Below are 13,975 nucleotides of genomic sequence, written 5' to 3' on the forward strand. Positions count from 1 at the left end.
GAAAATGTGATAAAAAAAAAAATATTCAGTTCAACCAAAGGGCTTCAGAAATCTAATCTGAGTGCAACGTACTTTTAATTTATCAATCAGAAAAGTAGAAAGACTCAACTGCAAACCTACCAAGACATGGCCTAAGGAAGGTAAGCCATGTTGGGGACACAGCAAACATGTGAAAGACGGTGCTCTGTTTAGATCAGCAGCTCTTAAACTCGGGTCCCTGGACCCCCAGGGGTCTGCGAACCATGGGTTGGGGGTCCATGAAACGGATGCTGTCAGGCCTGAGGAGGCACTGCTGAGGATGTGTCCGGGTTGAGCTAAGTAACACAATGGACAAATATTTAACTCTGTCCACTTCATCAAAAGCCAAATCAGCTAAAATTAAGAAGTATGACAACAGTTACATCGAGTTTGGCTTTATCGAGAATGAGGATCTAATCTCTATTAGGTTTATTTATATATATATTTATTTAAACCATACATAATTCCTAATATATTAAACGATACAAAAGGCTGTTTAAAAAATACTATCAGCATGAGGAATCTTGAGGGGCCCTTGGATTTTTTTTTTTTTTTTTTTTTTTTGCCGCTGCTAAGGGATCCTTGGCCACGAAAAGTTTGAGAACTCCTGGCTTAGATAAGACCAAAAACAAAACTATTGGCCTACATGCAAAACTCTGCACGCCATATAATCTGTCCTGTGAACCATGCAATCCAAAAAAACCGGCCTTTATGGAAGACAGGCAAGAAGAAAACCCATAATTGAACAAAAGCCATATGTGCGCTTTGCCACCAGCAATGTGGAGGCGGCAGTATCATGTTGTGGGTCTGCTTTTCCTTATCAGAAACAGGAAGCTGCAGAAGTTATGAGAAAATGGATATATGCAAAAGGCGCACAGTATAGAGCTACAGTGCCATGTCCTGTGCTGGAACGGCCCAGTCAAAGTCCAGTCTTAAATGCAACTTTGGATGTATGGGCAACATTGTTAAGGGATACTCCACATCCAACCTGACTGATCTTGAGTTATTCTACAAAGAACAGGTTTATCAGTCTGTGGATGTTCAAGGCTGGTAGAGACATACCCAACGAGACCGTGGACTCTAATTAAAGAAAAAGTTGTTTCAACAAGCAATCAATCAGGGTAACTGAATACAAAGGAGAGTCACACTTTTTCAATTCAATTCAATTCAATTTTATTTATATAGCGCCAAATCATGAAACATGTCATCTCAAGGCACTTTACAAAGTCAAGTTCAATCATATTATACAGATTGGGTCAGATTATACAGATTGGTCAAAAATGTCCTATATAAGGAAACCAGTTGATTGCTTCAAAGTCCCGACAAGCAGCATTCACTCCTGGGGAACCATAGAGCCACAGGAAGAGTCATCTGCATTGTACATGGCTTTGCTGCAATCCCTCATACTGAGCAAGCATGAAGCGACAGTGGGAAGAAAAACTCCCCATTAGCGGGAAGGAAAAACCTCCGGCAGAACCGGGCTCAGTATGAACGGTCATCTGCCTCGACCGACTGGGGTTACAGAAGACAGAGCAGAGACACAACAAGAGAAACAAAAAGCACAGAAGCACACATTGATCTAGTAATCTGTTCTACATTAGATGGTAGTAGCGGGTGAGCCGTCTTCTCTGGATGATGTCACAGTTAACAGAACGCCAGACCAGGTGTACCTACTATGAAGAGAAAAGAGAGAGAACAGAAAGTTAAAGCAGAAATGACAACACATAATGCATAACTGAAGAACAGTAGAACTCAATAGAGTGAGAAAATTAGATCCTGATATACTCCAGTAGCCTAAGCCTATAGCAGTAAAACTATAAAGGTAGCTGAGAGTAACATGAGCCACTAGTTATAATTTTTGTCAAAAAGAAAAGTTTTAAGCCTAGTCTTAAAAGTAGACAGGGTGTCTGCCTCACGGACCAAAACTGGGAGTTGGTTCCACAGGAGAGGAGCCTGATAGCTAAAGGATCTGCCTCCCATTCTACTTTTAGAGACTCTAGGAACCACCAGCAGACCTGCAGTCTGAGAGCGAAGTGCTCTGTTAGGAACATACGGGGTAATCAGAGCTCTGATATATGATGGGGTTTGATTATTAAGGGCTTTATACGTTAGAAGAAGAATTTTAAATTCTATTCTTGATTTAACAGGAAGCCAATGAAGGGAAGCTAAAATTGGAGAAATATGATCCCTCTTGTTGATTTTCATCAGAACTCTTGCTGCAGCATTTTGGATCAGCTGAAGGCTTTGAACTGCATTTTGTGGACTTCCTGATAGTAAAGAATTACAATAGTCCAGCCTTGAAGTGACAAATGCATGGACTAGTTTTTCAGTCCATGCACTTTTCAGGTTTTTATTTAAAAAATGTCAAAATCAGTTTCATTGAACGGTATATTTGTGGCCAATTTTATGTTGATAAATCTCATTAATTGTGCAGATCAAGATCGGGAGTTAAGAAAATATAATTTATGATTGCATTGCCCCGGCAACAGAGATTAAACAGAAATATCACACATTTAACGGTGTAGCTTCGCATTTCTTCAAATAACATCATTTTGTGGCCGGATCCCAAACCTGGGAATTTGTAGGACCCAGCAGCCCTCCCATTCCCCCTGCTTCACCTGTTCGCAGACACATTTCTTGCCCCCTTTTCTCACTCGGGATTGCATTCGATCAGTCCCCCCGTGACAATGACCAAAGCCCACGCGCGCCCGACAATGCTGTGGTTCGCCGGCTGCAGCCTGCTGCTCCTCTCCGCGCCGCTCGCCGGCGCCTCCCTGTCCGAGATGGTGTTCCGATGCCCGGGCTGCACCGCGGAGCGCCAGGCGCTCTGCCCGCAGCTCACCGAGCAGTGCGCGGAGATGGTGCGCGAGCCGGGCTGCGGGTGCTGCCCCGTGTGCGCCCGGCAGCAGGGCGAGGCGTGCGGCGTCTACACTCCGAGGTGCTCCACCGGTCTGCGCTGCTACCCGACGCCCGACTCGGAGCTTCCCCTGGAGCAACTGGTGCAGGGCCAGGGCCAGTGTCGGCGCAAAGTGGACGCAGAGACGGCAACTTACAGCCCGGAGCAGCGGGAGCACACCAGCGGTCAGTCAGTTCACTGAAATCCTCAATCAATTTTTAATGACACTGTCTAGACGGCAGCCTGTAGACAGATTGCACTGTCATGAATGGTCGAATAAGGTAAAGTGATCATCCTCCTGTTTATTAGTGCATAATAACTCCTGAATATGCAAGATTGTGAATTAAAACATGTCTAAAAAAATTATTGAGAATTTATAGATTTGTTGTATAGCCTATGGCTATTTCTATTTATTCTTATGCATCTAGGACACTGAACCATGTTAAAGATGGCATTATGTGTTGTGAGTACTCTTCATTCGGTTGATCTGCAGCTGTGGTCCATAACAGCCTGGTCTCCAGCTTTTCCTAACACACTCCCCTCCCAACCACCCTAAATGGCCTTTGAAACGCCGCAACAGAGAACAAGTGGCCTGGAGAAAAAAAAATACTCTGAAGTTGTACTTGGATCGAAACCGAAAACACTGAAGTATTGATGTTTCCACGGGGGTTTGCAGGGAGGGGACTGCAACAGGAATGCAGCATAGATTGCAAAGCTGAACTTTAAGCTTTGGCCAGATGAAGCTGCAAACTGCTGTTGACAGTGACTGAGCCGACTATAATCTGCCTGTATCCGGGTAACTAACAGACAATGTCTATATGCAACTCTTCGGTAGAGTTTTTACATCACAATGCAAAACTAAACCACCTTTTATTGGAATATCATGATTGAAAAACACAATTTTCCTACAAACACAAATCTGCGGGGGGTGGCGTGCACATGGAAGGATCCCCATAAATAAAGCTATTTGCCACCAATTGCCTTCCAAAGTCACTGTGGCAAAATTGTAAACTTTTTGAGACATGGCTGTCCACTTGAACTGACAGGTCGGGCAGGAAAAGCACTGCTCAGAGAAGAAATCAATAGGTCCATGGTAGCTCTGGAGGAGCTGCAGAGATCCAGAGCTCAGGTGGGAGAGTCTGTTTGTTGTGCACTCTACAAATCTGACCTATGTGAAAGAGTCGCAAGTAGAACATCAGATCTTACCTTCAGACGGAGACTTTGTTTGTATTGGAATGCCCTGGAACTTCTGGCATTCGACCTGTAGGGAGCCTTAATACAGAAATGAAGATAAAAGAATGAAAACGCTGTAGTAAGATAATGATCACCCTTAATAAATCCTGTTTTTTTTTTCTTCCTATTGTCATAGCTTCAAATATATGACATGAAACAGGTAGGATTCGCAGAAATTATTGAGAAGAGAGTATTGGGATAATTAGGTCTTTATATTGGTTGTAAAAAGTTTGAGAAAGAATGCCAGTTTGGAGATTTAGTAGAAGATCTAGAAGTGCTCACCATATTTGGAGCACCGACCTCTCAGGATCTTTGTCTTCCGTGCGTCTCTCTCTCCCCCTTTCCAGTCTGAAACTACCAGTGAAGGCCATTGGTGCCACAAAACCTTTTAAACATTTTTTTTTTTTTTAAAGTTTGCTGCAGTTTGAGTGAAATGCACCTGGACTTACTCACTGTGGGGCAACTAAGGATTATTTTGAAGGCAAGTTAATACATATATATTTTCACTGAATTATAGTGAGCCTTAATGGTATAGTGGACAATCTTCTTTTTATTTTTCAGGTTCCCTTTTCTGGCAGTGTAGCATTAAGAATTGCCGTTTTAATGCCAAAGAGAGCCCAACTTTCACAAGTGAATTCAATTCAATTCAATTCAATTTTATTTATATAGCGCCAAATCATGAAACATGTCATCTCAAGGCACTTTACAAAATCAAGTTCAATCATATTATACAGATTGGGTCAGATTATACAGATTGGTCAAAAATGTCCTATATAAGGAAACCAGTTGATCGCATCAAAGTCCCGACAAGCAGCATTCACTCCTGGGGAACCGTAGAGCCACAGGGAGAGTCGTCTGCATTTGCCATGGCTTTGCTGCAATCCCTCATACTGAGCAAGCATGAAGCGACAGTGGGAAGAAAAACTCCCCATTAACGGGAAGGAAGACCTCCAGCAGAACCGGGCTCAGTATGAACGGTCATCTGCCTCGACCGACTGGGGGTTACAGAAGACAGAGCAGAGACACAACAAGACAGACAAAAAAGCACAGAAGCTCACATTGATCTAGTAATCTGTTCTACATTAGATGGTAGCATTACTGCTTTTGCCATAGTGCTCTTCTTGATTTATATATGCAAAAGGCTTTATTAGATTTATTCTGGGACAGTTTCATGTTCAGTGGACCCAAAAACAGGAACGTAGAAGAGAAAAAATTAAGAGAAAAGATGGGACAAAATGCTACATAGGGGAAAAGGTTAAAAGAATAGAGGAGAGGAAAAGAAAAGAAAAGAACAAGATAACATCCTCTGACTCTGCTTCTACACCTGCAAAGAGAGATACAAAAGGAACAGCAAAACCAACTGATAAAGGATTACAGGTACAAACAACCAAAGCCTTGATACCATCACTGAAGGATACACAGTATTATTTAATACAAAATATATAATGGACAGCTAAAGCTAATTATAGGGGTTTACTGTATAGAAGGGAATATGTAAGCACCTGAATCCAAGCACCTGTAAGTGTTTTTGAGAGTGCACTTGTGTATGTAAGGTTTATCCATAACAAAAAGGCTGCAGACTTTGCTTCAATCCAACCTGCATATGTGGCGGTTCTCCGAATTCCGGTGGGATCCTCTGCAGAGGAATATGAGAGTGTTCTCCCCCTAGCTGCTCCAACTTAGCACAGTCAGAGCTTCAAAAGAGAGCGATATTACTCTGGCCAGGGTGTTTTATACAGTGGCCTACCTGCTGGGACAACATTCACTTGGGAGGCGTGACCGCAACAGTCTTTCACAATTATTTGGCCTTAGATTAGCCTTAGAGTCTGATCTTATGTTATTTTCCTGTTGGCTGGGGTGCGGGTGGGGCACTCCACACTTAGTGGATACCTGACAAGAAGACAAATAGAAAACCAGGTACACAGTCACATTCACACATTTTTCACCCTAGTGCACCCACTTACCCACCAAAAAAAAAGTAAAAAAAAAAGGGCCGCAGTACACACACTCACCACACACATCTATACGTCTATACCTGGCCTTACCCAGGTCCAGGCAATGGCACATCAGAGGGGTATCCAGCCCCCTGACCTGGGAGGTGGGGCTGGATACCCCTACACAGTCCATACACCTGATCCCAGCCCTGATGACCCACAGGGCCCATCCACCCGGAGATGGGGCCAACATGAACCGAACAGGCCCGCCAACCAGAGCCCAACCCTCAAACCCTGAGGTGCTACCTCCCCAACACCCTGCTCTACATACTTAAGTGCTTCCCCCGTATTCCAAGGGAGAGCAGAAGCACCAGCCCCAACTGACCCCTGTGGCTGAACATCCAGACCCCGACCAGGTGGCCTGCTCCTCCTAAAGGCCCTGTTAGAATGGACCCCAGACTGCCTCTGCCCGCTCAAATGTCATGTTGTTGCATGTTGTTCTCAAGTGTATTTAAAACTGGGAGGGCTAAAAGGGAGGTGCCCAGTGAAGCCCACTCCCCCCACCGCCCTCTGGAAGGCAGCCAGTGCACTCCACCATGCAGTCCCACCCAGAACCCTAAATTTATAAATGCAAAGAGAAAGTAAGAGGAAGCCCCCACCCCCTCTCTCCCCTATGCCTTACCCCTCCTGCAATTAATGTCCTACATATATTCCCGGAGAGCGATTCACTGCTAGCTGCACCACCATAGTCTGCAGGTCAGAGATAAGTGGCGAGGCCCTAGAGCCAACTGCAAACCAGGACCAACCCCTGCACCACCCCCACTCCCCCACACACACAAACACACTCCCCAGAGGAGGGCCGGGAAGGTCTGGGGAAAGAAAGAGAGAGAGAGAGAAAATAAGAAAATAAAAAACACTCTAGTCAGTAAGCCTACCGAACCATGCAGACCCCTATTCCCTGGATAGAACCAACACGAAAGCCACCATGAACCAGGACCAAGACAAGGAGCCAGACAAGGAGCTATCCAAGCAACCCCCCCCCCCCCCCCCCCCACATTAGCCTCGTGAGACCATCCTGATCTCGCGAGCTTTTAAGGTTTCACTCGCAGATCAGTCTGGCTACTCTCCGTTAAAGAAAATTTGGAGCCGTTCACCAAACGAACGTCCAATCAGCGTTGGCTTTGAGGCGGGTTCAGGTGTGACGCAACTAGAAGCGCGACAGTTCAGTCTAAAGAACATGGCGGCTTCAGCCGAGGAAACTAGCGTTAGCGTGGCTATCGAGCAAGTTTTATCGGAATTACAGAGTATCTCTTTGCTGAGCTAACGAGCCTTTACCTGCAGCAGCAAGAGTAGCTTGGCTTGTGGTTGTGTTTTCGTCGTAACAGAGCGACGACGAAGCATGTTGACGAGTACGTCATATGCTTGACGTACTCGTACAGATGTTGATCTGATTGGTTTATTGGCCCGTCTATCACCAACATAGGCCAATCAGCTAACCAGTATTTTCGCCCCTTCCCAAAATTACTTCAACGGAAGGTTTCCAGATGGATATGCGGAGCAAATACATCTGGCGGAGTCAGGTAACCCCCACATACCAAGGAAAGAAAAATTACACTAAACTCTCTGAAGGGGAGAGTATCTGCCTTGAGTTGTTAAGTTCCATACCCCCCGCCAGCTTGACAGACCCCAAGGCCTGCCAGCACACCAGAGGCCCTGGGTAGGGCCAGACACCCAGGCATGCACCAGCCCAAACCCTCAGCGACATACTCCACAGAACCCAAGCCCCTGACCCCTCGCCACCCCAGACTCACCCAGGAGCAGCACAGCTACCAGACTTAACCCATGCCCACCGGTGCCACCGGTGGAGAACTCCCCAAGAGCATCACGGGTGGCCGTTGGAGGCCGACCCAAGGCCCCCAAAGCCCTACTCCTGGCACTCCCAAGACTCTCAAGACCCAGGCACCCCTAAATCAACCACCATGCATTACAGGACACATACAACAGCCCCCCATTCCCACTAGGTGATGGAGCCAATCAAAGGGGCCCAGAGAGATCGATCCTGGTGTCTTTCAAATCAGAGGTAGAGGAGTCCAGCGATTTAAACCAGTCAAATTATGGTTTATTTGGGATAATTGAGAATAAGTAATTATTTCTAGGAAAACCATCATTTTAATAGAAGCAACCCTTCCCAATTAGTAAAATTGGGAGAGAGTTCCATCTGGTGAGATCATCTTCTATCTTTTAATGAAGGTGAGGTTAAGTTTTGTTAAATCTGCCTTTTTGGTGAAACAGTAATTACCCAAATATTGAATCCTCCCTGACTGTAGTTGTAAATCTAGGGTGTTCTGTAAAGAGCAGTTAATTGGCAGTACTGTAGATTTTGACCAAATTATAGAATAATCTGAAACTTTTGAGAAAGATTTTAGTAATCTAATTATGAGAGAGAGAGAGAGAGAGAGAGAGAGAGAGAGAGAGAGAGAGAGAGAGAGAGAGAGAGAGAGAGAGAGAGAGAGAGAGAGAGAGAGAGGTGATTGAGGGGTGGAGATAAAGTAATACATCATGCACACAAAGACTACTTTTATGCTCTATATTCATACATTTAATCACCTTTAATATCATTATTTTTGTATGATTTTTGCTGTCAGTGGTTCAATAAAAATAGCAAACAGTTAGGGAGAAAGGGGGCATCCTTGCGTGGTGCCCCAGGCAAGGAAAGGCAGAAAATTAAGATGGTGCAGAGAGTCAGAAGGGGTCAAAGAAAAAGGATAATGACCCATAACCCAGAAACCCAGCCATGACTTAACCCATTTACCGTGGGTCCTGCTGAGCTGTGCATACATGTAATTTATCACCATATCAAGCTCTATTCTCTTAACCAGTGTTTCATGCTATAAAGTGTTGTGCTGCTAATAAAGCCACGGAGTGACCTCCCGATCCCTGAACAACTGACCATTAACTATCTACAGCCACTGTAGCCCTAGTGCCCTCAGCAATGTATTTCTTCCTGATTGGGAATAATACTCACTTTCGATCAAGAATTTCCTTTGGAGACTGGTCATTAATGCTGAAATTTGTTACTTGCAGCTCTCTGCCCCAACTTCTGACCTCCTCTTTTTGCATGTAATGTTTAAATATAGCTATAGTTGTCCGAGGCTGGGTTTTATCGGGCTTCTTACTGCCGAGCCGGTGAACACGATGGAACGGGATGTTTTGTACCTCATCTCCTGGAAGCTTCAGCTGCTGCCAGAGGAACTCACGGATTGTTTTTTTGCGCACTTCTAGTGTTTATGTTTCCAGTTAGTTTCGGTGTTAGCCATTCATTGTAGCTTCAAACTGTTACAAGTTTGTAAAAAGAAGAGTAAGGCCTTAGTAGGAGAGGGCATAACAAGCCGTGCATATGGGCGCCAGTTGGTGGAAGCGACTTAACTCTGGAAAACCTGAATGCTGACTCAGAATGAGCTGATTGTAAGTTTCAGCTGATCATTTATATTCACCCAGCAAGATGTGAGGTAGCGGTTTACTTCATGAGGGACAGAGAGCAGAAGGACCTTCACATGGGCTACATTTAGATTTGAAAGCTCTGACTGTGAAAGAAAACAGCAGGAACACTCTGAACATATCTGGTGCTTAGAACCATATTATAGAGCTAAAGTGAAGCCATAAAGTTTGTTCAGTTTAGCTTCACTGCCCTCCTTGAAGGAGCAGAAAGCCATGCTTCTTATACAGATCAGCTGCGTTTCTGACGTAGGCACATCAAACATGCTGTATCGTGCGCCTGCTGGTTGATTGACAGCTCCCTCCAGATGAATATGCAGATTTATTATTGAACGCTGTGGGCTCTGATTCTTAAGCTGTAGAGGCCAGGGGAGAGACTGTAGGAAAATGTAGCACTACTGTCTGATTCTAAGTATTGCATCATGAAGCCCTTTTATGCTGAAGACTCAGCGCCGACTTGGAGGAGGGCCCCTTCCCAAAAGTTTGCCTAGGGCCTTAAGAGAGCTAAATCCTCCACTGACTCTAGATGTGTGTAATTTAATCTCATTATGAATCGGTAAGCCTTAGCAGTTTGTTAAAGAACATAAGTTGACAAACTGCATCATGAAGATGACGGTTAAAGTTGCAGAGAGGTTTGAAGCAAGCTAGTTGATAAAGCATCTCAAAAGTCTGAAAAAATGCTTGATTATTGAGACGGGATATAATGCAACACAGTCCCATACAAAGCACTTATAATAGTCGTCATATTCTGAGCTGCAAATAAGCACCAGAATTTATTTCCCTGATATAATGAAGTTCTATGTCACAGCAAAGCAAACAGAGAAAATAAGGAAATTCCTGCATAGTGCTGAAAATGCTAAAAAAAAAATTGTATATACAAGATCAAATCTTATTAAAAGAGAATAGTAATGTCTCAAAGTTTTCACATCATGACCCATTTTCTTAGAGAGATACTCACCCCCAGTTCGACCTTTTTTTTTTGCTAATTAACTGTATGGATGTCTTAAAGGCCTGTCTGTCTGCATATTTTTTGACAATGTACTTCACATTTGTTGAAATCCTGCTTTTGTCTAAAATTATCTGTGTGGCGCCCTCCTCATGTTTACTGAGTGTACTGCCCTTGAATATTGTGATGTCACCCAGAAAGACATACGTCCGTCTCGTATGCCTCCATAGCGAGTTACATTTGGAATAGTGAGCTTTGTGATTTTCCTTTGGGTTCTCACACTGGCAAATTATTAGCTTAGCATTCAGTTAGTTTATTTAGCATTTATTCACCTTGTTCTTGTAGCCCAACCCTCACCCCCCCCCCCCCCCCCGCATGTTCCCTGGTCCGCCCGGCACCTGCTGGGTTTTGGATCGTTGTCCTGTTGTCTAACTGTGTCCCCAGACCATCACACTGTTACCACCATGCTTGACTGTCAGTACTTTCATGCTGTTAGTACTACACCAAAGTAACGGAACGCACACCAACATATCCACTTTTTTTCTCGCCAGTCAGTAGAATATTTTTCTGAAACTTTATCAATATTTTTTTGTTTCTTTCAGGCCTTGGAACTCTTCCATCAATGCCATTTTTTTTGTCCAGTTTCTTTCTTAATTTTGAATCCAGACCACTAACCTAAACTGAGTTACCATAAGTGAGGTTTGCAGTGTGGTTAGATGGCGTTAAGGTTTTTTTTTTAAATCCTAGATGAAGCTTTGACATGCTCCTGGAGTCATTTTGGTTGGCTGGTTACTCTTGGGAGTGTTCCATGTTTTCTTCATTCATGGATAATGGCTTTCTTTGTGGTTCACTAGAGTCTCGCCGCCCTACAAATAGCTTTGTAATACTTTCCAGAGTAATACATGCAAGTGACTTTGGTTCCCATCTGTGCTTGGTGTGTTGCTTTTTCTGATCCTTTAGTCTACCTCATTTTGTCAAACAAGCTTTCCAAAGAAGGGATTTCTTGATCCTTCTGGTCTGGTAATAATCAGGCCTGGGTGTGGTTATTAAAACGGAACCAAACAAAGGCCAAGCAAAAAATAAATAATTACTGAACACTGTATTTAGAATTCTAGAAAGTATAGATGCTGTTTCAAACTGAAGCGATGAAATAATTGATCTTTTATTAATTAAATTTTTCTTGATAGGTACTGTATTGACATATTTTTTTCATCAGCCATAGATCATCTTTTTTTCTTAGCTTTTAATTGATCCAAACTAATTTGTAGTGGATATTATTTTCTGTGCATTGCATTATAAAAAATAAGCTGTAAAACAATATCATTGTTCAAAAAGGCTTATTATTTAACATAACTCTAGAAGTTATTGTGTACTTTTTAATTTACAAAATCATCAAGTAACAGAAATGTACAGGTTAACTGCTCTAATTTATCTGGACACATTTGAAATACAACCTTCTTTGTGTGAGTTAATATGAATTTGGAAGGAGTTGATCCACAACCGTAACATTAACAGATCTCATGGAAAAAGTGGCAAATTCCATGGAGAAAAAATAAAATAAATTTGAGAGAAAAAAAAAAGAATTTGACACAATGAGGTATTAAATATTACATAATAAACTAGACATATATGGAATAAGGGGGGTAGCACAATATCAGGAAAATGTAACTGCAATCCTTTTGTAAAATATTGCCTTGACAATATACAGCACATTATGATGAATCCAATTTTTCTGACTTGTTTCTGCCTTTTTTTCTAACTCACAATTTCCCTAGTCACTCTTTTTGAATCCCAGAATTACAAATATACATCATGTATAGGGATTGAGGTCAATAAAAATCTATCCAACTGGCCGAATATGTTATTTACATGCAGAATTATCATTTATGGGTCTTAATGACATTTAGTACCAACCAAAGATTTTATCCCAGGAATTCTTTGTAATTCCAGTATAGCATACATTGATATTTGATGATGACTGCATTTTAATGTTGTACATAGTTCTAATTGGAAACAACATGTTCATACAAAGAAGTGTGTTTCTGACAGGAAATGAGACAGACATCTATTAACAAAGAATAAAACAATGTAAGAGGAGTTTTAGTTTTGATACTCCTTTTCCATGTATATTTATCCTAAAGATATATATTTCAATTTAAAAATGTGTCTTTTTTAAATTATTTATGCTCTTGGTAATAATTGACCTCCTTTCCGTCACCCTAATCTTTAGCTTTTCTATATCATTGATATCATTATTGAAAACAAGGTATAGGAATTTATTGGGGTGGTAATAACAGAATGCAATACATTATAATCGTTGTATTATTTGTTGTATTGGTTTATCAGGGCCCTGCGATAGACTGCCGATCTGTCCAGGGTGTAGCCCGCCTCTCGCCCATTGACAGCTGGAGAAAGGCACCAACACCCCCCGTGACCCCAATAGGGATAAGGGATTTTTTTATGAGGAAAATGTTTTATGTGTGAGAAGAGTGTTATTGAGATATTTTTGTTTATTGGCTGATTGTGTCATTTTTATATGATGTGTTCACTGAGACTCTTGGTGTGCTGTGGCCTTATTAGCAGGTGACAGTTGCGGTTTTAGGATGGAGGTGTGTTCTCCGCGGGGGCTTTGGGGGCGGTGCGCTGCGATCTGCTAGCTGCAGGGCATAGACGATCCTTTCTTTGGCTGATAGAGAGCCAAAGAAACGGCTTTGCCTCTGGTCAGTGTCTGTCCACAGCAGTGAACTTGGAGGACAACCTCCGAGCTTTGCAGTGGTGCCCAACCACCAATCCACCCACTGGCCAACCCCCAGCGAGTCCTTCCACACGTTTACAGCAAAAAACTATTTTGCTACTTCTACGCAAACATACACATATATGCATGGAAGCACTGAAAACTCCCCAGTAAACACACACTTAAAACTATAGTTGGTAATCCTGTTCAGAAACACTTTTTGTAATACTGGGTAAAATTGTCCGTTCTTAAAGTAGTAGTTTGACAGAGTTTTGTTCCTGCTTTCATTCCCCTCTGTCCCTCAAGTTCCGGGGGTATCTTCATATCTATTGGTTTACCCACATACCAATCATTCTGACATGCTCACATAATGCCAGTGTGTATGCATGTCCCTCGTTAGTTTCCACTTGCTGGCTGGGCATGTGCACTTCTAGTGTTTATGTATCTGGTTAGCTAGCAGTTAGCCGTTCATTGTAGCTCCACTGCTGTCACCGTAGACTTTGAACATGGCTAAATGTCGCATGAAGTGAACCACGTGCATGTTTATGAGAAGAAGAGGAAGAAATTCTTCATGTTTTAATATTTTTATGTTTTATTTTTCTCTCATCATTATTGTTAGTTTAAAGAAGTCATAGTATGACTGTGAACATTTCCCCTTCTATGTCTTCATAATGACTGTGGCCTGTTCAATTTGTTACCTGAACCACATATGAGGTGAC

At 42.8% G+C, this 13,975-nt stretch overlaps 1 protein-coding gene across 2 annotated transcripts in view; it reads left to right on the forward strand.

The window, feature by feature from the left end:
• The first annotated feature begins 2,625 nt into the window (after positions 1–2,625).
• igfbp2a (insulin-like growth factor binding protein 2a) overlaps positions 2,626–13,975 on the forward strand; it is a 41,940-nt gene continuing 30,590 nt past the window's right edge. Inside the window, exon 1 of one of the 2 annotated variants that reach the window (XM_021314420.2) lies at positions 2,626–3,099. In XM_021314420.2, the coding sequence (XP_021170095.1) occupies positions 2,706–3,099 (394 nt within the window). In that variant the 5' untranslated portion in view covers positions 2,626–2,705. The remainder of the gene's footprint in view (positions 3,100–13,975) is intronic. The other variant, XM_012858884.3, reaches the window with a different exon arrangement.

This window comes from Fundulus heteroclitus, chromosome 24 (assembly GCF_011125445.2).
Source record: "Fundulus heteroclitus isolate FHET01 chromosome 24, MU-UCD_Fhet_4.1, whole genome shotgun sequence".
Taxonomy (NCBI): Eukaryota; Metazoa; Chordata; class Actinopteri; order Cyprinodontiformes; family Fundulidae; genus Fundulus; species Fundulus heteroclitus.